At 36.7% G+C, this 26,003-nt stretch overlaps 1 protein-coding gene across 1 annotated transcript in view; it reads right to left on the reverse strand.

The window, feature by feature from the left end:
- Positions 1–684: 684 nt before the first annotated feature.
- Lars1 (leucyl-tRNA synthetase 1) overlaps positions 685–26,003 on the reverse strand; it is a 64,821-nt gene continuing 39,502 nt past the window's right edge. The window contains exons 23-32 of the mRNA XM_070036305.1: positions 21,820–22,003; positions 19,464–19,554; positions 18,536–18,676; positions 17,237–17,377; positions 16,733–16,843; positions 12,725–12,835; positions 10,960–11,064; positions 9,741–9,836; positions 6,445–6,577; positions 685–1,059 (exon numbers count right to left, since the gene is read on the reverse strand). Of these exons, the coding sequence (XP_069892406.1) occupies positions 854–1,059; positions 6,445–6,577; positions 9,741–9,836; positions 10,960–11,064; positions 12,725–12,835; positions 16,733–16,843; positions 17,237–17,377; positions 18,536–18,676; positions 19,464–19,554; positions 21,820–22,003 (1,319 nt within the window). The 3' untranslated portion in view covers positions 685–853. The remainder of the gene's footprint in view (positions 1,060–6,444; positions 6,578–9,740; positions 9,837–10,959; positions 11,065–12,724; positions 12,836–16,732; positions 16,844–17,236; positions 17,378–18,535; positions 18,677–19,463; positions 19,555–21,819; positions 22,004–26,003) is intronic.

Here is a 26,003-nt window from a genome sequence, read left to right on the forward strand (position 1 = left end):
GTATAGAATTATCAAAGAAAACCCTCTCATTAGTAATACATGCTAATATTAAGAAAACCTTCTATATCTTTATGAAAAGCACATTCAGTTCATCAAGAAGCTCTCTCAAGTCTGGCAACAGTGGCTTACACCTGTAATCCTAGCTACTCAGAAGGCTAAGATTTGAGGATCACAGTTCAAAGCTAGCCTGGGCAGGAAAATCCATGAAAAATAGAACTAGCTATCTAATTTGGTTATTGTTTTTTTTTTTTCTTATTAAATGAGAAATCAAGGGGCTGGAGGTATGGGCTCAAATGGCAGAACAACAGCAGAGCAAACCCGAGCCAACACCAAGACCTAAGTTCAAAACCTAGGACTGTCAAGAAAGCAGGACTGGGGGAGTGACTCGAGTAGTAGAGCACTTGCTTAGCAAATGCAAGGCCTCCTGAGTTCAACCTTTAATACCACAAAAAAAAAAATCAATAAAGCAAAAATCCCCACCAACTTCTTAAGTGGATATCTTATAAAAGAACCATTATGTACTCCTTAGTCTTCATGAACAATATAAAGCACCCCACATATTCACACTCTTATGTTAAAGACTAGAATCTATGGAGGCGGAGGGGAGACAAAGCTTCTGGGAAATTGCAATTATTTGTTCAAAAAATACAACAAAGCAAGGAATAAAGCATTTCTCTTAGAGGCTTAAAGATGGAAAATACAAGTTTATTAGGTCCAGGAATCAAAGACAATTTGATATAATTATGATTACACACAGAAGTTGATCAGTAGAAATAAAATCTTTCTGGTCTGGATGAAGGTATGAGTAAGTAACAACCCTAGGAACCATACTAAATCTCCAATTTATACAAGTTTAATGAACTAAATAAATAATTGTATCGCCAACATCTGCTTGTAGCCCATTCTCAGAGAGATGAATTTTCTTGGTCATGAGGTCCACGTGGAAAGTAGCATGCTCAGAAATGGGGGTCTTTTCAATGCACTCTTTCCCTAGGACTGGAACTCGCCGAGGCCCCAATAGTGGATCATCAAATCTCATTAGTTTCACTTTGGAAAGGTCTACAGCAGAAGAGATTATCAACATAAACACTCAATTATCCATAGTGACTGACAGAAACTACAAATGAATCTGGTAACACATATCTTAAACAATCTAGTTACATTTAAGTAAAAATATGTTCATCAGATTATTCAATAGGACCCAGTCTCAGGCACACATCTAAACGTCTAACTGTCATTATCCCCTTTCTGCTTTTTACCCAGATCAAATATTGTAACAGCCTCTATAGCCTATCTCCTGGAATGATCAGCCGGGAAAGAGGAAGAATTGAGTATATTTTTGAGTACTAACCTATCTGATCTCCTAAACTAAATCACTTTTATGTGCTTCAATTAATCATTCTTCAAAAGATCAAAAAGTCTAAAACATTTCTTTCTTGGGATTCCTAGGATTTGCTAAAGTAGATTTTCTTGGAGGTATTTCTGGAGAAACAATGATTACTATAGGAAACAGAATTACCCTTTTCTTGTTTAGTTCAAAGATGAAAGTGTGAATTAAAAAGTTAGTGAGTGATAAGCAGAAAAGGGGGGCATGACAGAGAGAAAAGGCACAGCTTTTACAATTGTGAGCTTTAAGATGAGCTCTAATCCTACCCTCCTTTGACTGATTCTTGTACAAGCTGATAATACGGCTCCTGGTCAAACAAAAGGAAACTGATTCATGAACAAATGTATGATCCAACAATCCTGCCAACAACTGAGCTTATTTAAGCAATTCTGATCCTTTCCAACATCAAATGGCTTTAATTCATATGGTAGGGACATACCATAAATAACTAAAAATGCTAATTTGGGATTTATATCTCATTCTAAGTGAAGCATGGTTAGTAATGCTTAACCTGATTATTTAAAAAAAAAAGTTAGAAGATATTTTCTAAATTACTTCCAACCCTTTCTCAAACAGATTCTAGGTGGTCTGGGAGCTACATTCTTGTGTTGTACTGGGAATACAAAGCATAGCATGAAAAGGATAAGAGATAAAAGGAGACTTAATGCAGCTGGTAGTGATACCAGCAATATAAGTTATCCAGTCTTGTTCTCTTTGGAAAACAAAGACTAGAAGACTGCAAGTTTAGAGACAAGATCTTGGGGCTTATAGAGCAATTACCTGACACTACCATGAAACCAAACTCTGCCTCAAAGTCTTTGGAGGTCTCTGCAAAAGACATATAATCTATTTCAGACAGAGCACAAGCTCTGAAAATTAAAAGAGGAAAGGAACACAAAAGTCTTCATAATAGCCATGATCTTATTTGAAGAAAGAATACAATTCATTTTAACAGTTACTGCAATTCAACCTGTACATGAGTAGAAGCAAATATTTTGCTACAGAAGTGACAGCTCTTGTCAGCAGATTTTATATATAAGGCCTTTTGCTGGAGATTTCCCCTCACTGTCCCCAAGAGCCCTTGTTCATCATTTCAAGCAATTTTGATTCAAACTATTTCAAAGAAATCTTAATACTCAATCAAGCTTCTAAGTGACAAAATGCACTTGCTTTGATGTTTCACCATGCAGTTCATTATTGTCAATAAATTCTTAGAGCTTTATTAGTGTTTTTAGTATCTTTTCTCATCCCAAACCTCTCTGATCACTGAAAATGTTGAAATTTAAGTTTGTAACTATACAAGATTTAAGGCACTTAAAGAAAAGATGAGAGTGATTGAAAGTCCCTGGAGACTGATAATGTGAAATGAAGCCTTTCACCTCCAAGTTATTAGTTCATATGTGGCACAGGTTTTGAGTGATTTAAAGTCATTATCATCAAACATTTGCTCAGAGGCTTTTGTAGAGTGAAATGATGGCTTTAGACTATTCCTCCTGGACTTAGATCATAATCACCCTTGATACAATTGGCACTAATTGGAGGACTTGCTGGTTATGGCAGAAGACAAAGAATGATATTATTGAATTTAACTCCTTTTCCATCTCATATACTCAAAGTACTCAGCCTCTTAGATATCAGTGCATCCTGAGAACGACTGGGAAAGTATCAAGGTTAGATCTCTTCTGTAGATTCTTACAGGAATACCAATTCAAACTCTCCCTGTTTCTTTTACAGAAACTAATACCAAACAAAACATTGTAAAATGGTATTATTCATAGCTGTGTGACAAATGAGAGAATAACTGTACCTAAATTAGTCAAATATATATAAGCAAAAGGTTGAACAGTGGTTACTAGTAACTGACAGAAAGCAAAGTGGGTGACTGGTTTAATGAGTACAAGGTTTTAGCTTGAGAATATGAAAAAGTTCTGGAAATGGTGGTGATAGTTGCACAACAGTGTGAATGTACTTAGTGTCACTGAACTGTACACTTAAAAATCACTAAAATCACCAGGCACTGATGACTCCCATCTGTAATCCTAGATACTAAGGAAGCTGAAATCTGATGATCTTGGTTCAAAGCCAGCCCAAATAGACAAATCCAAGAGACTTACTCCAAGTAACACCAATAAAATACCGGAAGTGTAGATGTGGCTCAAGTATAGATGTGGCACCAGCCTTGAGTAGGGGGGGAAAAAAAAAAAAAGGCAAACAACAGCTCAAGACCCTGAGTTCAAGCCTTAGTACAGGAAGAAAAAAAAGACTAAAACAGCTGGGCCATAGTGGCCTAAACCTGTACTTGTAGAAGTCAGAAGGCAAAGGCACGAGGCTCTCAAATTTGAGGCCAGAATGGGCTACATAGTGAGACCTTATCTCTAAAAGAAAAAGGAACAAGATGGCAGATTTTCTCTTACATATTATCTAACCATAACGGCATATTTATAAACAATAAAATCATTAACTCTAATATAAGCTGGTGATAATGCCCTATATATAGTGAAAGTACTTTTTTTTTTTGGTGGGGGGAGGTAATGGGGCTTGAACTCTGGGCCTGGGTACTGTCCCTGAGCTCTTCAACTCAAGGTGGCCACTCTACCACTTGAGCCACAGCTCCACTTCCAATTTTCTGGTAGTTTATTAGAGATAAGAGTCTCACAGACTTTCCTGACCAGGCTGGCTTTGAATCACGATCCTCAGATCTCAGCCTCCTGAGTAGCTAGGATTACAGGCATGAGCCCCCAGCACCTAGCAAGTACTTTTTTCCTCTATGAATTTACATGGATAATCTCCCTGAGTCTTCCTTAATCAGTATAGCTGAAGATAAACTCACCAACCTCTGCACTAGACATTTCACCTGTACCTTTCTCACTGGGTCCAGGAGTTCCTACTTAGATTGTAGCTAAGTGATTCATTAGCTTAGTTCTCCACCACTTCACTCAGTGCAGCTCCTGGTCACCACCACTTTGTGGAATCCCTAGGGCCCAGGGCTTACACTGGTGTTTCTCTACATACAGACATCTCCATATATATTATACATGGTGGTCTCACACTAGATGGCCACAGAAGGGAAATGAATAATTGTAGAATACAAAATATATGGCAGAATGAATTCTTGACTTTTTAGTGAAATAATCCAAAAACTAATTCAATGTCTAAAGATTTATAAATTTTACAAAATTTTCAAACTGATGGAAAAAGAACCAATCTATTAACCAGGTGCTGGTGGCTCACGCTTGTAATCCTAGCTACTCAGGAGGCTGAGATCTGAGGATCACAGTTCAAAAGCCAGCCAAGCAGGAAAGTCCATGAGACTCTTATCTCCAATAAACCACCAGAAAACCAGAAAGTGGTGCTGTGGCTCAAGTGGTAGAGCACTTACTAGCCTTGAGCTGAACAGTTGAGGGACAGCGCCCAGGCCCAGAGTTCAAACCGACCAAAAAAAAAAAAAAGAACCAATCTATTGTTTTCTTTTTGGTAAGCCAGATAGGTTTGAAATTCATTATGCAGTCCAGTTTGGTCTCAACCTTCCAAATGTTTAAATTATAATGTATCACCACACAGGGCCCAATCACCTTTGATTAATATTAAAATGAAAAGGGCTAGGGGTATACTTAGCAGAGTACTTGGCTAACATTGTAAAACCTTGGGTTTGATCCCCAGCATGGTAAAGAAATGAAAAAATAAGCAAATGAAAAAAAGAAGAGAAAAATTATACAAAGCAGCATTTTAAGATAAACTTGTCTTCATAACTCAGAAGAAAAATAACACAGAGACACACTCCCTTCTCATTCTGCTCTGCCTAGGACCACCTAACTGGGTGATTAAAAAAAAAAGAAGCCGGGGCTGGGAAGGTGGCTCAGTGGTAGAGCGCATGCCTTGCATGCCTGAGGCCCTGGGTTCGATTCCTCAGCACCACATAAGCAAAAAGAAAAAAAAAAATCTGGAAGTGGCGCTGTGGCTCAAGTGGTAGAGCACTAGCCTTGAGCTGAAGAGCTGAGGGACAGTGCCCAGGCCCAGAGTTCAGGCCCCACGACCGGACCCAAAAAAAAAAGAAGCCATGAGTTAGTACATAAAATCTAATCAGATGAATGGATCAGTGGAATTCTATGCTTCCATCAGAAAGAATGACATCACCCCATTTGTTAGAAAATAGAAAGACTTGGAAAAAATTATATTAAGTAAGCCAGACTCAAAGAAACATAGGTCCCATGATTTTATCTGCAATAATGAGTTAATGTCTAGGACAAGCAGAAGAGGTCAAAAGCTATGTACATATGACCATATGTACAAAGGAGGGGGAACAATGCTCAATAGGAAATGTATTCATTACCTTGCTCATGTAACTTTAACCCCTCTGTACAGTATCTTTACAATAAAAAATATATATTTAAAAAAATTTAAATCTAATCACAGAAGATATAGACTGAATTTTAATTAGAAATTTAGATGATTTACTAGATTAAAATGAAGGCACATTGTTTAGAAGAATATGTGCTTTGGAGTCAAAACTAAGTCTGAATTATAGCTCCAAGGTTTACTAGTTGAGCAAATTCTGCCAAGTTAACTTAGCTTTTCTGAGCCTCCACTGAGCCTCCCTAATGATGTATGAACAGGGAAACAATAGGGTTTTACATTAGAGGGCTGCCTTTTTACCTTGTAAGGTTGTTACATTAAAAATCAGAAAAGAGCCATACTTGAAAATTTTTTCTTTCTGTCCAGGAACAGAATTAGATGGACTGGTTAGTTTAGAATATTAAAGGCATGTTCTTGAATAATGAATAGACAGCAGCTATTTGTTACAATAGTAAGCAAAACAAGGTCTTGAATAAATAGCTAAGCCAGTGTCCTTATTTACTAAAAGAGAAATGAGCTTAGAGATTAAGTGACAAAGTCACCAAGGTAAATAATCTGAGTTTCTTGATTCAGGGACCAATAATCTTTCCACAATGCTTTGTGGTATCTCTAAACAATCAGTTACTTTTCTTTCTCCTCTCTGCTTAGAACTCATCAAATTCATAAACTACTATCAAACATAAGTGTTCAGGAAAACCACTTACCTTTGATTCCTCGGTCTATTTTCATTAAACGCCTTATTATGGAATCACAATTATCTCCTTGCCTGACTTCAATCTTGGTTGAGAAGTGGCCATTAGATGGCTGGGGATTTACTAGGGAAATTGGCACACCAGGCTACAAAAATAAAAAATAAATGATTGCAATAGAAATCAAACTTAAATATTGCCAAGTGTTTTCAGTATCCAGTGAAAGCAAGATCTAATTCTGGTATTCTAAAACATGACCAAGACATACTCAAATATGAAGAAAAAAAAGCTACATAATTTCATGCTTATTACCAATGCCTCAGTAAAAATGACTATAGCTCTGTTTAGCAATACTGATGATAGGAACAATCGTTACATTTTCTCTTCCACAACTACCATCAATTGTGGATTTCTATTACTATCAAGCACTGCACAAAGCACTTTGCAGACATCAGTCCCATAGCTTGAAAGGCAGTGCTTTGAAAAGAGAAGCTGAGAACCTAAAAGATTAAGAAATTAGCCTATGGTCACACAACCATAAGTAGTAGGTCAAAGATTAAATGCAGTTGTATGCCATACTACCTACCACATTATAGACACTATGCTGGACTAAACTCTGGTCATTAAATGGAAAAAAGTTGATTGAGTCTTATGAAAGACTTAAAGACATATCAGATTAATGGAATCCTTGAAAGTGACTTGAAATAATACATTTATATATAGAACAATATCACATATATCTACTTCACATATATCTACTTCCTGGCCCAAATGACTTTAATATTGAAAGTTCCACACCTTTACGTACTTAGAATATTACACAATGGTAAATTCATAATTGTGATGAGGTATCTTTCAAAATAAGCATTTTAAGCCAGGCGCCAGTGGCTCACGCCTGTAATCCTAGCTACTCAGGAGGCTGAGATCTGAGGATCATGCTTCAAAGCCAGACCAGGCAGGAAAGTCTGTGAGACTCTGATCTCCAATTAACCACCAGAAAACCAGAAGTGGTGCTACAGCTCAAGTAGTAGAGCACTCGCATTAAGCTGAAGAGCTCAAGGACAGCATCTAGGCCCAGAGTTCAAGCCCCACAACCAACAACAAACAACAACAAAAGGCATTTCAAATAGAAGTAGGTTGGAGTTTTAAATTGATATGATAAAATTAACAATGTATTCAGTTTCTTATCAAGATCTTTTATTTCAGAGTGTGTGTGTGTATGTGTGTGTTTACGTGTGCATGTGCATGCTCACGTGTGCGCACCAGTACTGGGACTTGAACTCTCTGTTCCTTATACTCTTGCTTGGCTTTTTCACTCAAGGCTGGCACTTGAACCACAGCTCCACTTTTAGCCTTTACTGGGTAAGATAAAGAGCCTCTACGCCTTGTCTGCTGGGCCTGGCTTCAAACCTTGATCCTCAGATCTCAGCCTCCTGAGTACCCAAGCACCCAGCTTATCTCAGTCAAGATTAGGAGGGCATTATACAGACTCATATTTTAGTTCACTGGACTTTGCCAAATCCAAATGAACTATATGAGGCTAAACAGAATCTCTAAAACCCTTTTATTGTCACATGACAAAAAAAAAAAAGAAACTCCAGAATAATTTAGGATGATAAATGAGGTTTACACCAAACAACAAAAGCCTTTGGTGCTGGGAAAACTGGGCAGCCACATGCAGAAAACTAAAAGTGGACCCCAGCCTATCACCATGCACCAACATCAACTCAAAATGGATTAAAGACCTTAACATTAAACCTGAATCTCTGAAACTACTGCAGGACAGAGTAGGAGAGACACTTGAACTAATAGGCACAGGAAGGAACTTCCTGAACAGAGTCCCAGGGTCACAACAAGTTGGAGAGAGACTCGACAAATGGGACTACCTTAAAATAAAAAGCTTCTGCACAGATAAAGCTATCGCAACCAAGCTAGAAAGACAACCAACTAATTGGGAAAAAATATTTACCAGCAATATATCAGACAAGGGGTTAACATCCTGTATATACAGGGAACTCAAGAAACTAATCCCTCCCAAACCTAACAAACCAATTACTAAATGGGCAAGGGAACTAAAGAGGGACTTCTCAAATGAAGAAATAAAAATGGCAAAAGAAACACATGAGGAAATGTTCATCATCCCTGGTGGTGAAGGAAATACAAATAAAGACAACCCTGAGATACCACCTTACCCCAGTCAGAATGTCCCACATCCACAAATCAGCCAACGACAAATGCTGGAGGGGATGTGGAGAACGAGGAACGCTATTACACTGCTGGTGGGAATGTACACTTATACAACCACTTTGGAAAGCAGTCTGGAGGGTCCTTAGAAAGCTAAAGATTGACCTCCCTTACGACCCAGTCATACCACTTCTAGGCATCTACCCTGAACAACAGGAACTAATTTACAAGGACACGTGCACCTCCATGTTTATTGCAGCACTGTTCGCAATAGCTAGGATATGGAAACAACCTAGATGCCCCATCACAGATGAATGGATCCAAAAATTGTAGTATCTATACACAATGGAATATTATGCAGCCATTAGAAATGACAAAATAATGGCATTTGCAGGGAAATGGATGGAGCTAGAAGGAATCATGTTGAGCGAGGTAAGCCAAGAACAAAGAGACAAACAGTACATGGTCTCCCTGATAAGTGGATGATAAATCCAAAATGTTAGGTGATATGACAAAACTAACAGGACTTAAGAAACAAAGAACTCCCACTCATCTGGTTGAACCACTACCAAATATCCCCATGCTGCTGATCACATATATGGTATATAACATGTGAGCACCGTTATATATTACAGACTGTGATAGACAATTTGCTCCAGGAAAGTTAGAATGAACTTGTGACTTTAAATGAGCATCATTATTCCACAATACTGTGAATTTCCGGAAATTATGTAATCACTTAATCACAATCAAAAAAAAAAAAGAACCTCGGGGAAGGAAGGGAGGGAGGGGATGGTGAGGGGGTAACAATGTTCAAGAGGAAGTGTACTCATTACCTCACTCATGTAACTGTAATCCTCTGTATAGTATCTTTACAATAAAAAAATTTTAAAAAAAAAGCCTTGATTAACAAACCAAAATGTACCCAAAGTTTGAAAGTTTTAGGGAAGGGAAAGTGAGTACTAGGGAATCAGGACTCACAACATTTCTGACTGTGGCCTGGAATAAACCATTCACTTAACTTCTCTGGATCTTCCTTGCATCTTTAAAACAATGGGTTCATAATAACTTCTAAGGTCTCTCCTAGCTCTAAAGTGCAGTGATTCAGTAATATTCCTTCAACTTACTTCTGTTCTAAAAACATTAAGGGGTTTCCCAGGACAACAATCTTCCCTGATTTTATCTTCTGCTTCAGAGGCAAACTTGATTTCTATGTGTTCTAGCTAAATAGAGAGGAAAAAATAGAAGTCATTAGTATCATTTAATATGATTGAAATTAATCACTACTTCATTTCAACAGAAAACTAGGTTCCCCCACTTAACATCCAATAATCTATGCAACTTTATTATTTTTCCATATAAACATTAGATGAAATCTGCAATTGGTTATTTATCACTCATCTTAGAAGTGTCATGGTAGTGTTACTTATACAGTCAAGTGTATCATTTTTTATAACAAAAGCTGGCATCTTCCACATGAAAGAAACAGTATCAGCATAAAAGGCTTCTTCTTAGAAGTTGACAAATTTGTCATTTTGAGAATGAAAGGCTTCCATTTAAATAAATGGAAAAGTTCAGGAACATACATATCCTTGGATATGAGATGGCCCTCAATATAAAGCTGTCCAAGTGAAAAGGCTAATGACATTTTTTACTTAAATGAATACATATGAACATTCAGAGACATGTTTAAAATAGATGTCTACTAACATGCAAAATATTTTTCCTTCTGTCAAAGCTAAGAAAGCAGGTTTAGAATCTGTGTATAAAGTTTGACTGATAGTATTTTATGAACCAGAAATGATCATTAATCCACTTCTGTGAACCTGAAGTATGAAGGAAGAGGAGGGACAATTCATTGTGTTCTATAAGATTTTGAAAGCATTTCCTCATTATTTTAAAGATGATGTATATATTTTATTTTTGACATATAACTGATAAATGAAATAAGATGACAAACATTCTGATACTTTTGTAACTTTTATACCTAGGCATTCTCTCTCCCCAAAAATATACTTTTTTTTTTCTTTGCCAATCCTGGGACTGGAGCTTGAACTCAAGGCTTGAGCACTGTCCCTGAGCTTCTTTTGCTCAAAGCCAGAACTCTACCACTTGAGCCACAGCACCACTTCCAGTTTTTTCTATTTATGTGGTACTGAGGAATCGAACCCAGGGCTTCATGCATGCTAGGCAAGCACTCTACCACTAACCCACATTCCAAGCCCCCAAAATACTTTCAAATCAAAGTACTAAACATAGAAGATGAAGTTTATAAAAACATTTATTATTTTTTAAGAAAGAAATTGTATTATACATTTTATTAATAATTAATTCCTGGCCTCTTACCTCAAGGGAATTAGTCAGGTAGACAATATTCTCTATTAGCACTGCCTGTTCATCAAATTCCAATTGCAAATCCAAAACATGAGGCCCCATCTTCTCCACATTTTCCTAATAACCAAAATAATTTTGAAAAACTAAATCAAAAACAGGATATGTTGAACACAATGTATTTCCTCCAAAGCAATCATTCTTCTCTCATCTGATATAAATCTTTAAATTTTAATAGCTATAGGAAAGGCCTTAGACTTAGTAGGTTTCCCTTATCTATATTTTCTTGTTAATGAAATTACTAACTCAGAATAATTATTAAAAGATAAGATTTAAGACAGCAATGGAAAGACTGGAAGGCACAAGGTTTTCAGGTTTAGGAAACATACGGTTTTATCACTGTTTATTTAGACCAGCTTAATGTGCAAACTCAAGGTGTTTACTTTGACAAGAAAGCCAAGAAATGTAGGAAAATATACTTTCAAGTAATCAAAATCATCTTTTAATAATTTTACAAAATACCAAATGAAAATTTCACAAATGTATCAAAGTTTAAACTTACACTACATATGTATTCAGATAATCTTGTGGCATACAAAAACCAATCTCTGAGTGATTTGTAATTATCTTGACTTAAATATAAAATATTTGCTGCTCAAAATGTGTACTTAAAAATCAAGTCATGAAGTTCAGAAAGAGTTACCTGGAACATGTTACATAAAAGTGACCCAACATTGCCCCTGCTCTGCATGGCTTTAGATTACCATGTGCCATGGATTAATGCCTTCCATATGAAGGAGATTAATTACTGTAGGAATGTACTCCTGATAAAAGAGATTCAGTCCACTGATCCCTATCTGGCCCAGAGGTGCTGCCTCAATTACTACTTTGCCATGGTGGACACACAAAAAAGACCTTCACAAGATGTTGATGCTCTTAGCCTCACTGCCTCTAGTAAGATTCTATTCTTTATGGTAATTACCCATTCTCCGGCTGGGGCTGTAGCTCAGCAGTAGAGCACTTGCCTAGCATATCTAAGGCCCTGAGTTCAATCGCCAGCACCACAAAAAGGAAAAAAAAAAATTTAGTCTAGTATTCTGTTACAGCAGCAGAAAATAGAGTAAGATACTGTCTAGTGCCTCTTGTTCATGAAAAAGTACTAGAAAGTCATTTTCCTGTCCTCAGATTGATTAATCATTTTCAAAGTTTGCAAAAACACTTAATTTTTTCCTGGCGCATCGACATCATTTTTTAAAATACAGAACCACTCTGTGTAATGCTGGTTCTAACAAATTTAATCACTATCAAGAGAAGGCAACATTTCCACAACAAAGAACTATCTAGCCCAAAATATCAATAGAGCCATTGTTGAGAAATCTTTGTCAGACTGCTATAAACAAAGTTTATCCAGTTAAGCTAAACCTATACAACTGTAGAGATTTGGCTCCAGTAACAGAATCTAATAACAACAACTTAATATAAGCCAAAAGGATATGTTTCCTTCCCAAATTGAAAAGAAGGGAAAGTAGGAAATGAAGGGAATAATTTAGTGCAGCAATCCTAAACCAATTTTTCATCCATAATACATATTTTCACATACTCAGCAACTCACAGGTAAACTTAAAATCTGATAGCTCATTTTTCACAACCACTGATTGAAAAGTGCTACTTTAGCAGATCTCTGGGGAAAGACTGTACCCAAGCTTTTCTTTTTCCCTTACTGTCCTGTCTAATCATTACTCATGTGGTTACAGCTGTACAAGGTCCACAGTTTGCTTACCTTAATCATGGCAACAAATGGCATAACTTTCTTCATGTATTTCTTTAACTCTGGTAGATTACTTAGTTCACTAGCAATGACTTTGTTATCAGGCAATTTTCCACTGTTGGCCTAAAAGTGAGGAGGAGGGAGAGAAATATTTTAAAGATAATATTTTAAAGACATATTTATAAGATGATTTCTTTGTTGCTTTATATGTCCCTCCCCCACAGTATAACCCCTGTTTTCACTGTATTTGATGTTGGTATAATTTGAGGAGAGGAAGGGAAAAAACAAATTGTTTAAATAGGGATACAGGTGGATCCATTGAGATGTACAAGACATTATGTCGAAAAATGAACTTTACAATTTTGCGGGGGGGGGGGGGATATGGGAAAGGATGAGAAGGGATGAGAAGGGGAAACAAAGGAGACAACAATGCTTGATAAGAAATGTACTCATTACCTTGCTCATGTAATTGTAACCCCTCTATACGGTATTTTCACAATAAAAAATTTTAAAAAGTAAAACAATTATTTTAAAGATAATATAGGACTATAGATGTGCTTCTAGGAAGTCTGGTAGCCACAGAATGGCAGTCTCTATGAGTCTGATAAAAAGCAGCAGAGAAGAGGGTGGCACCAGCATCAGTGGGAAATGAAAACCAAATGAACAATGTAGATGGGAGACGTCCCCTCCTTCTAAATTCACCAGATACTTGCTTTTAGTTTAAAGAACAAAAATGAGAGCAATGTATTAAATATTTACATCTTCTTTACAATAATAGTACCTCTAGGATCCTAACATTAGATCTTACCTGGTTTTAAAAAAAAAAAACCTGTTATACTCTTGTAAACACCTTGTCTTCAAAGTTCTCAAAACATTTCATTAGTTATATTTAAAAAAACTACACAACTATTATGCAAGTTGTGTGTCTGTTTTAGAATGTTCTTCTTTATAAATTGCTACTTCAAATGTGAAAAAAAATCCATAGTTATGACATGTTCAAATAATACTGTTTCTATCTACTCAAAATAAGCACCTATGTATCATTAATAGGCATACAATCCCAAATGCTAACCCAATTTAAATTCAGTTCTGCAAACAACTATGGCATGTTCAGTAAATAAAGCAAGTAGCCTTTTCAGAGTTTTGAGTGACTTTTCATTTTCCTAGATGTAAGCACAGCATCAAAGCCAAGGGCTGGGAATGAAATATAAATGAAAAGTTGTATGTAGTAGGATTTCAAATAATCTATTTACATTTCAATTCTAACCTTTACTAAAGTTCACAGAGAAAAATATTTCCTTTACTTGTCCATGTGTTCCTCTGAAACACAAATTAAAGAAAAGAAAAGGAAAAAAAAAAAAGAAAAGAAAAGGATGGGAAACATTCCTTTGCCACATATCATCAAATGTGACCGTACTCAGCCTCAGAAGACTTCTGGATTACAAACTAACATTCTTTTAGCCCTTTTGGATAAAAACAAAGCTTGGGGGGGGGGGGGGGAGTGTGGAGTGGGGGAAGTGGAGAGAAAAGGGATGGTAGGGGAAAAACAAAGAAGGAGGTAACAATGCTCAATAGTAACTGTAACCCTCTGGTACAGTATTTTTACAATAAAAAATATATACAAAAAGTTAAAAAAAAGCTTCAAAAAGAAGCAATAATAGCAAATGATGGATGATACTGTATTGAAACTGATATCTACTCAAAGAATGCAAAGTTAAAATATAACATAAAAGCAAAGAGGTAGAGTACTTCTTAATACCAAGAACAATTGCTTTGCCCTATATTTCACTCTTCAGCTGCTTCCTTGGAATTGCTGGTATGAATGTCATCAACCAAGGCAGAGTTCATTTCTCTACCTGCCTGTTACACACTATATCTCTGTGTCTGCAAGCATATTGTGAAGACTATCTTCCATTTCTATTATACACAAAAGTGATGTTCTGCAGACAAATAGAATTTCAAAGAACATACAAAGTACTTGCTCTTCTCTTCCCATCATTTTACAAATGTACTTGTGGCTTTTCTGAACTTCTTAATTAACTATGAAAAGTACTACAGCAAAACTGATAAAAATCCTGAAAGTCAAAATTATGGCTTTTTCTTTTGTGTTCTCCCTTTACATTTTGACCACATCCTTATTTGGTCTCACTTTTTTAAAGTGAACAAGAGTCAACATTAAGGGGCTGGGAAGGTGGCTCAGTGGTAGAGTGCTTGCATGAGGCCCTGAGTTTGATTCTTCAGCACTACATAAGCCAAAAAAGCCAGAAGTGGCACTGTGGCTCAAGTGGTAGAGCGCTAGCCTTGAGCTGAGGAGCTGAAGGACAGCACCCAGGACTAGAGTTCAGGTCCCATGACCAACCAAAAATTAAAATAAAATAAAACCAAAAATCAAAATTAAGCTGCGCACAAGTGGCTCACACCAGTAATCCTAGTTACTGAGGAGGCTGAGATCTGAGAACTGCAGTTCAAAGACAGCCCAGGCAGGAATGTCTGTAAGACTCTTTTTTTTTTTGGGGGGGGGGGGGAGGGGGATGGTCCAGTCGTGGGGCCTGAACTCTGGGCCTGGGCGCTGTCCCTCAGCTCTTCAGCTCAAGGCTAGCGCTCTACCACTTGAGCCACAGCGCCACTTCTGGCTTTTTTCTTTTTGCTTATGTGGTGCTGAGGAATCAAACCCAGGGCCTCAGGCATGCAAGGCAAGCACTCTACCACTGAGCCACCTTACCAGCCCTGTCTGTAAGACTCTTACCTCCAATTAACCACCAGGAAACTAGAACAGCCTGAAACTCAAGGTGGTAAAGCACTATCCTTGAGTGAAATAGCTCAGAGACAGTGCCTAGACCCTGTGTTCAAGCCCCACGACTGATCAAAAAAAAGTCAACACACTGTCTATTCCTATACTTTGAATGTAAAGAAAAACAACTAATTATAATAGCTCAAGCCTGTACTCTCAGCTACATGGAGGCAGAATGAGGGGACTGTCATGTGAGATCAGCCCAGGCAAATCGAGGGCTGGAAAGATAGCTTAGTGGGAGAGTGCTTGTCTTGCATGCATGAGGTCCTGGGTTCAATTCCTTAGCACCACATAAGCAGAAAAAGCCAGAAGTGGCACTGTGGCTCAAGTGGTAGAGTGCTAGCCTTGAGCTGAAGAGCTGAGGGACAGCGCCCAGGCCCAGAGTTCAGGCCCCATGACCAACCAAAAAAATTTTTTAAAAAGAGTATTTCAATTGATGGCTGGGTATGGTGGTGTGTCCCTGTCATCTCAATGACACAGACGCACAAATAGGAGGAGTGCAGTCCAGGCTGGCCCTGGCATAAAGCAAGACTCATCTCAAAACATACCCAATGTAAAAAGGAACTATGGAGTGGCTCAACTGGTAGAGTCTGCCTTGCAAACCTCAGTATTGAATTTCCTTTAAATAGCACTATCATACTTCATAGCTATTTGCCTAACAGAACCCAAAACTTCTTTGAGTATAAATTTCTGTGGGTAATTATCAAGTTGAACATTTTCTTTTAAAGTTCTCAAGACCAGCTGGGTATAATCCCAGCATGCAGGAGGATGAGGCAGGAGGATGGTAAGTTTGAGGGCATTTTAGGCTACATATTGAGACCCTATCTCAAAGTAAACAAAGCAACAAACAAATACTGCAGAAGAAAGCTTCAATTTACTTCAAATAGAGGAAGTTTAAGAATTCCTGAATCCTACTATTAAAGTTGTAAGAAATTCAAAAGAAAATCTCTATTCTTTTGCTTCAGAATTGTAACCCACACCATTTAATTACCTACAACTAGATACAATACATCTTTACAAGCAAGTTTAGAAATGATGAAAAAAACAGCACTTCTTCCTTCAATATCCACTTATGAGCTACCAAGGATAACAAAGGACATTCCCTGCCTGGAAGGAATTAAACAAAGCCGCCTGTCTCCTTTCTTCCAGACATTACTAACATCCAAAAAACAAAAACATCCTAAGTGGGACACAACATTACTCAGGGGAGAAATAGGTGAGGGCATCACCTCAAAGTGGTTACGCAGAAGCGACAGAGTGCTGTGCTGCCATGGTGGGTAGTTCTTGGCCACATAAATGGTGCAATGTGAGGGCCTCTGAGGTGGCTGCTTGTCTGCCTTCTGCAAAAGAGGGAAAAAGGACAAACACTGGTTTTACACAGGCCAAAAGTGAGAATGACTCTCCCTTAATATATATTACCATTGCCTTAACATTTAAAATATACATGCTACAGAACTATAGTTATAGTGAATACAGACAACACAATATATTTTAATCAGTGTTCATTTTCACTATTGCTAAATGTTATTTGACCAATAATGTTTAAGAAATGATCTCTAGGAAACACTGTGTGTGTATTTATTTATATGAAGGAAGCAAGAAGGGGGAATCAGAGTAAGAAGGGGGTGAATTTGGTCAAAGTATATTACATGCATGGAAATAAATGAAACCCCTTTGAACAACTAATATATATTAGCTAATAAAAATGTGAAAACAAGTTTTAAAGACTTCACCTTCCCTTTAGCTGGCATTGTATAGTTCTTAAGCCGTAGTCTAAGGTCATGTGCTACTTCCATGAGATACTGTGAAGAGCGGATCAAGGATTCATCCACAGGCCCTGCCACAGGCCAGGAAGCATTCATAATTGAGTCAGTCTTTTAAAAATAAAACAAAACCAAGGAAAGATTCAGTGAGATTAGATAGTACAATGACTTAATAGTTCTCACTTACTGTTACATACCAAAGTTACCATCTGTAATTGTGTGCTCAAAGTTCAAACCTGACTACACGTAACACACTTCTACAGTTCCTGATCTAATGTTCCCTAGAATTCAAGCTGTGAAGTCTGACTCTACATTCTTAATTAACATTCATTTGTACAAATGTATTAATACCCACACACATATGCTCACTTTCAAAGAAAATTATGTAATGCTAATTTGCCTAAATTTAGTCATTATTATATAAATTACGCACACTCAGTTTTTATCCTATTAATATACCCACTATGGAAAGTATGGCTATTCAGTATAGCTTACAAGCACATTCTGTATCATAAATAAGTTGAAAAATACAAACCAGCCTCACTAAGAAGGTTGAAAGGAAACATTAAACCAGCCAATGTACTTATTATTGGCAGGTCTAGAATAGATGAATTTATCTTCACAGTAAGAATGCTAATATTATATCCCTGAACGTACAGTCCAGTATATATAAAACAAGTTTGTACAACTATGTGCTTCTATTCTTTGCTTATAAGCAGCTTATAACAGTTTTTGTCTTTTACAATATCTTTACTTTTTAACACTTGGAAGAACACTATAAAAATACATGCATTCGGGCTGGGAATGTGGTTTAGTGGTAGAGTGTTTGCCTAGCATGCATAAAGCCCTGGGTTTGAGTCCTCAGTACCACATAAACAGAAAAAGCCAAAAGTGCTACTGTGGCTCAAGTGGTAGAGTGCTAGCTTTGAGCTAAAGAAGCTCAGGGACGGTGCCTCAAGCCCCAGGACTGGCAAAAAAAAAAAAAAAAAATTACATTCAAACTATATCTGAATATATTCAACTTACTACAAATTTTCTAACAGATGAGATTAGGTAGGAGATAAACATGCACATGTTTTAAAATACATACATTGGGTATACACAAAAGTACCTATATGATTTACTGTCTTATTAGCTGTTTCAATCCCTTATAATTATGACAATAAACCAGTATTCTTTTTTCAGAAACTCATTTTCTGCTTTTTTCTCTAAGTGACAATTTTATTACAATGCTTAGTTAATAAGGTCAAAAACAAAGCTAGTCCATACCTTCCCCAGGAGTGTCCAGATGTGCTCACACACATGTGGACAGAATGGAGCCAAAAGAAGTGTCTGAACTTCTATAAAGCGGAACACCAGTTCTCTGTGCATCCCTTCTATGGCCAACTCACGGTATTTATCTTTTGCAGCCTACAAAATTTCAAATTGTTTACCATTTCCCTCACCTTTTTTAAAACAAAATGAAGTCAGCATTTCTGTTGTATTTTTTAGTCTGTTTTTCAATTCCATAAGAAATTATTATAAAGCTTTTACTTCAAGAAATTTTCAGCCTTTACTCAAAAGATATTGTATATATTAATTATTTCAAGAAAAAAATGTTTCATAGGCATTCTATACTGAGAAAAGCTAAATAATATTAACTGCTTTAAGAATGCTGGCTTTGAGCAGTCTATAGGAAAGATGTTAAATATCAAAACAGCCACAAACACAACACACTGATATTCTCAGCACTTCTCCTTGTTTAATTACATCTGAGAACCAAGTTACATAAATCCCAATGAGAGATTTTACAAAACTAATTGAAAAGGAAAAAAAACACCATTTTTACTGTATACACTTGAAATGTGATACATGGAGAAATACTGACATCTTGTGGAAGACCTCAGAAACCATTTGTCTCAAGTAAATTATAATTTCATTTTAATCAGTTTTAAAAATTTGTATAGAAAGTGTGGCTGCTTTTTGGATTTAATCTCATATGCTCAAAGTTCAGATAGGAACAAAATACTTTACATTAAATGAACACAGTAGAGAAAAGGATCAATGAAATGACAAAATCACTATCTACTAAAGATTTTAAAGTTTCTTAACAAGACTTTGATCTGTACTTTAGACATGGAATTAGCAGGACAGAAAAGGGGGAAAAAATACATCATATTCACATTGACTTCTTTTAGATACCAAAAAAAGAGCATACCTGAAACTCAAAAAACCCTGTTTTCAAAGCTTCTTTAAACATCATCTTTTCATAATTTTGATCTGTCTTTATGATTCCTGCATTCATTTCACTATTGAATAAAAACATTTAAAAAGTTATTGAATTTAAGGGCTACTGTATTTGTGTAAGCATATGTGAATATATATGAATATGTAGATATAATATATATATATGTATCTTAAGTAAGGACTAATATGCATTCATAGAAGCACTAAAATGACAGTATTTGACATATTTTTAAGTGTCCAGCACAATGTTGTAGTGATTAGCTACCCAAGTGTCCCTTGGTCTATTTATGTATCAGAATGCTTTCTAAAGCCCATGTTTTAGTGTAAATAATGAACTGAAGACATTAATAAAATTTAAGGTAATCGAGTGAAGAAAAAAAAAGTGTTCATGAAAAAAAAAAATCTTCAGCACAGAAACAGCTTCATGCTCCTGAAAGCTACCAAGTGCAGTATCTCTGTTGTCTAGATAGTCTTAAGCATCATCACCTTTTTACTGTGAGAGCTCCTATTTAGCTAATGATATTTATTTGGGAATTCCTTATTACAATCTGATTGTGAATCTCCAATAAAACACAAAGATGCTTCAAATAAAGTTTGTAGCCATACTTTAATGACTGCATTTTTATTTTTTTTTTTTTTTTTTTTTTTTGGGTCCGGTCGTGGGGCCTGAACTCTGGGCCTGGGCGCTGTCCCTCAGCTCTTCAGCTCAAGGCTAGCGCTCTACCACTTGAGCCACAGCGCCACTTCCGGCTTTTTTCTTTTTGCTTAATGTGGTGCTGAGGAATCGAACCCAGGGCCTCAGGCATGCAAGGCAAGCACTCTACCACTGAGCCACCTTCCTAGCCCCATGACTGCATTTTTAATACCAATACTGGATACTTAAAAACATGTCCCATACAAATAAATGATCAACAGTACATGAAGAAGTGCATTACTAATCAGTCATGAGGAAATGCAAACTGAGAATAATTACTATCAAAAAGACTAAAAGAATTAACAAATGTTGGGAAGGATGTGGAGAAAAGGAACCTTAGCCCACTGTTAGTGGAATTACATGTACAGCATTATGGAAAAGAGTATAGAATTTCCTCAAACAGCTTCAGATAAAACTACCATATGATCCAACAATTCTACTCCTGATTTGTCCAAAACAAACAAAATCAGTCTGTCAGAGACATTTTTCTCTCCCATATTCACTGCAGCACTATTCACCAAAATCAAGAAATTACAAGCTAATTGCCCATCAACTGATGAATTGGTAAGAAAATGTGGTGCTCTAGGTTGGGAATGTGGTTTAGTCAGAATGCTTGCCTAGCATGCATGAAGCCCTGGGTTTGATTCCTCAGTACCATACACAGAAAAAGCTGGAAGTGGTGCTGTGGCTCAAGTGGTAGAGTGCTAACCTTGAGCAAAAGAAGCTCAGGGAGAGTGCCTAGGTCCTGAGTTCAAGCCCCAAGACTGGCAAAAAAAAAAAAAAACCTGGTATTCATACACAATGAGCATATAAAAAAATGAAATCTTGTTGTTTGAGACAAATGATTTTGAAAATTTTTACCACAAGGAAATGATAAATGTTTAAGAAGGTAAATATGTTTAATATGATTGAAATACTACATAATTATCAGGTAAGGTGATATATGCCTATAATGCCAGTGCTGAGGATACAATGGCAGGAAGCTTTCTATGGTTCATACAGGCTTCCTCCTCCCATTGCATTGTTTATTTTTAAAGATGCACAGAATTCATACATCTGTGAATTTTCTATCTTTATTATTACATTTACAGTTGGTACAGTGCTTTTCTGTCCTGATCAACAAGAAAAGAGTCATGTCACATTCATGACATGAGTAACACCAGGGCTTAGGATAGTTCCTGATACAAAAAAGTTAATGAATGTCTTGAATTTAAAAAACAAAAAGGCTTTTCTCCTTTTCTTTTAATTTACTTTCCCTGGAACTACCTTTTGCCAAACTCTAATGCAAGACAACAAGGGAAGTGGTTATAAGAACAGACATTAGAGACAGAAACAAATTTACATCCTAGGTTTCAATTACTAGCTTCAAGGTATTTAATAAAATATATTTGATTCTTCTAAACCTTAGTTCTTTATAAAATGGAGCTACTAATATCTCTATAATGATTTGAGGTGGAAGTCAGATAATGGATGCAAAGTACTTAACCGGACCTGGCACAAGGAAGCCATCAGTGAATAGTAGCTATTGTTATCATCTAACATGTTTGAGAAAAGGAAAAAAGCAAAAGAAAACTTAAAGACCCACTAGGACTACAACTCCAAAAGCACATAGCAGTTGGGAATCCCAGCTTACCTGGCAAACACCTTGTCATTGAAAGTGCTGGCAGGACCACTTCTTAGGCTGTCCCAGTTGGCAACCATTTCTTTCACCCACTCCACCCAGGTGTACAGACGGAGAATACCTGCATCTGCCATGGCTTCCACAAAGTTGGCATCTTCCACAGTATCACCAGCATCAGCCAGAGCCAAGCGCATTCCTAAAAGAAATAAAGGGAAAATCAATCAATGAACTAAAAATATGGTTACTAAGTATCAACTCTGTATCCAGATATCCACAGATAAATTAATAATAAAAGTTTTAAAGGACTGCTTGGATCAACAGCAAATATCAAAATCACCAAAAGTTGGCTGGCCACCAGTGGCTCACACCTGTAATCCTAGCTACTCAGGAAGCTGAGATGTAAAGATCACAGTTTAAAGCCAGCAGTGGGGATGAGACTCTTATCTCCAATTAATCACAGAAAAAGCTGGAAGTGGCACTGTGGCTCAAATGATAAAGTGGTAGAGTGATAGCCTTAAGCAAAAGGAACCCAGGGACAGAGTTCAAAACCAAGGACTGGCACACACAAAAAATAAAGTCATCAAATGTAGGATCCCTAAGTATGTTACTAAAGTATTTGAACCATCTGTATCAATCTGCATACACTTAGCATCAATATGTGTTTCTTCTTAATCATGCTGAGTTAATGAGATAAAGTAATCTTTAATAAGGCATTGGAAGTAAATTAGATAAACTGAGGATAGCTATATATTTCTTTGTAGTTTCTGTATGAACATCTCAGACTCATTAACAAGTAGCAAAATATTACAATATTTTAAAGCATGAAGACATACTGATGACTTAGGTGTTCAAATGCAAATTTAATTTTTCAGTCCTAAAATTAGGTTCATCCAGGGGCTGGGAAGGTGGCTCAATGGTAGAGCTCTTGCCTTGCATGACTGAGGCCCTGGGTTCGATTCCTCAGCACCACATAAGCAAAAAAGAAAAAAAAAGCTGGAAGTGGTGCTGTAGCTCAAGTGGTAGAGCGCTAGTCTTGAGCTGAAGAGCTGAGGGACAGCGCCCAGGCCCAGAGTTCAGGCCCCACTACCGGACCCAAAAAAATAAATAAATAAAAGTAGGTTCATCCAAATATTTCATTAATAAAATGACATTTTTAAACTCTCAGCTCTTAAAACTACCAAAACCTTTGCACAGAAGCCCTTGTCTATAATCCTACTAGGTTCTTGGAAAACGGGAATATGAGGATCATAGTTTGAAGTCAGCACAGTAGAAAAGCTGACAGGACCCCATCTCAAAGAATAATCTGTATATAGTGGCTGGCACATACCTTTAATCCCAACTCTGTAAGGGGCATAGGTTAGAGGACTGTGGTCCTAGTCTGCCCAGGCAAAAAATTTAAGATCCTATCTGAAAAATAACTAAAGCAAAACCTGAGGGTACGGCTACTATCAACCCCCTGCCAAAAAAATAAGAAAGAAAATACTGCAGGAGGAGACTAAAAATCCATTAATAAGCCTAATTAAATTAATAAATTAAATAAAACACAGGACATGGCCACAGTGGAATGCTATTAGTGCTGAAAAACAAGAGGAAAGTCATTATATACTAATATGCAGTAATATCAAATCTATACACAACAGTACAAGTAGTTCATGTGGGCACCCTTAGCATTATACAGGTGGTAGATGAAGACACAGATGGTGGCATCAAATATCTGTACACCAGAAGCTCAAAGTACTTTTTAGTCTTATTTTGAAATAATTTTACTCTTAACAGAAAAAATATTTTAAAAAACTAGTAGAGTTAAAAATAAATGTGTGCCATCACCCTGCTTTCCTAATGTAAGCAATTTAACCATCATTTCAAACCAGAATGCTAACATTAGTATAAATATCATTAACCAAATTCTACATCTTATACTAATTTACCAGTGTTTCATATGATATCTTTTTACTGTTCCAAGACCCACACCAGAATAGCACATTTCATTTTAGTGCTGTGTCCCCTAGGTCTCTTCAAAGTGACAGCTTCTTAGTCTTTCCTGTCTTTCACGACCCTGACACTTCAGATGAATACTGATTATTTAAGAGAACTGCTCCCAATTTTGGTTTTGTATGATGTTCCCTCATGACCTGGGGAGTTTATAAACCTTTGGCAAGAAAATCACAAAACAGATGTGTCTATAGTGTATCATACCAGGAAGACATAATAATGACATGACTTACAGCTGGTATTGCTAATAGATCTCTCAGTTAAGCGGTTATAAACAAGTTTCTCCTTATAAAATTACTCTTTCCTTGGCAAATAATAATACCTTGGGAGAGATACTCAGGATATGCAGACCATATTTCATTTGAAACAGTCTGTAATAATTATTACTATACTTAGTTTGCGCAATGATGATTTTAGGCAATAAATATTTTTACTCAATATTCTTACATTTATTCATTGGACTTCACAAGAAAAAGTGTCCGTACTCCTACATAGATTTGTCTATTCAATAATTAATATACATCAGTGTGCACTTACAAACACTTATTTCATTCACTGGGTACTAATCAACACTATCATTATGTACTTGGTTACATAAACTATTCTTGCACAGGCCATTAGAAGCCTCCTCAAGCTGTCTCCTGTTTGTTTCAATATGTCTCCCATATCTGGGGAAAGGGCACCATTTGGAAGTATAGCCCTTGCTCAGCAAGACTGGGACTCTAGATTTGATCCTTGGCATGAAGGAAGGAAGAGAAGAAGGAAAGAAGGTAGGGAAGGAAGGAGGGAGGGAGGGAAGGAAAAGACTTGGCAAGGTGCCACACCTCAGTACTCCCCAGGCAGAATCAGAACACAAATTAGAAGCCAGCCAGCCTGGGCTATATCATAAGGTTCACAACTCTGTGTTAGAATGAATGAATGAAACAAAAAGACCAAAAATAACCTTATCCTTTCCTAAGCTCCTCCTTACTATTCTGGCACCATACATATTCCACTTATCCTGTGTATTTTCTCTGCTCCAGCCCTCAAATCCATCACTTTTCTGAGAAGCTCCAGTTCCTCAGAGAAAATGATATTTAGAAAGTAAGTTCTGAATGCCCTTTGTTTCACTGCTACTGAGGCATCACTGCCCTAAGCAGTGAAGACCCGCCATAGATAGATAGATAGATAGATAGATAGATAGATAGATAGATAGATAGATAGATAGATAGATAGATAGATAGATATAGATAGATAGACAGAGAGAGAGAGAGATAGAAGAGACAGATAGAAGAGATAGAAGAGATAGACAGAGTCTCCCAAATACAAATATATAGATAGCAAATGTTTTTAAAATCATGAGCTCATACTAATTCCAACTTCAATTTAATACCATTCAGTTTATTCCAGTCTTCCCCACTTACTTCATTTTCTGACAATAAGCTAAGACAGCAGTTCTATTACATACAATATATTTTTACTGCTTTTTAAATCCAGTGTACAGTTTCATAATTGCTTCTATCTCTTGTAAGAAACACATCTGTTACTCTTAGTAGCAGTACTGTTACACAGTTCTTTTTGTCTTTAGCTTAGGTATCTAAGCAATAGGCTGTTTTCAAAATTAGTTGTTCCCTATTTCTTTCAATAAAGTCACGATTTCATTTGCAATATAGACATGACCATTTGTTACTATGAATGTTCCACTTGCAGTCTCCTACCCACACAACCTAGCTGATTTTAACTAAGCATTTAGCATTTAGATATAAGAAACACTACTATGGTTTTAGTGCCAAAGCTATAGAAAAGAAATACTCAGGAAAGTATCTCCCCTTCTTTATCCTTAAGGACTAGCCAATTGCCATCCTCCCCAAGCCTTTCCTACCCACCTCACAGGTAACTAATCTCTCCAGTTTCCAGCTAATCATTCTAGTGCTGCTTGTAAAAATCAGTGGATATGTAAATTCTTCTATACCCTACTTTGGTAATGAGGAGTATATACATCACACATTCTTTCCCAGATCTGTTGGGGTTTTTCCCTGAAAATGTACATACTGGAAATCACTCTTACATTCTTACAAGTCTTGCATAATATTTTGTATGTGGTTGTACACTTGCACACTTAGTTTATTCACTAACATATGCAAAACCACTTGTTTGGGTTGACTAATTTTTGCAGTGATTAATGAATACATGTTTGTACTGTTAGAAGTGAGATTGTTTAGCCA

Source organism: Dipodomys merriami, unplaced genomic scaffold, assembly GCF_024711535.1.
Source record: "Dipodomys merriami isolate MVZ:Mamm:240054 unplaced genomic scaffold, mDipMer1.0.p SCAF_27, whole genome shotgun sequence".
In the NCBI taxonomy this organism is placed as follows: domain Eukaryota; kingdom Metazoa; phylum Chordata; class Mammalia; order Rodentia; family Heteromyidae; genus Dipodomys; species Dipodomys merriami.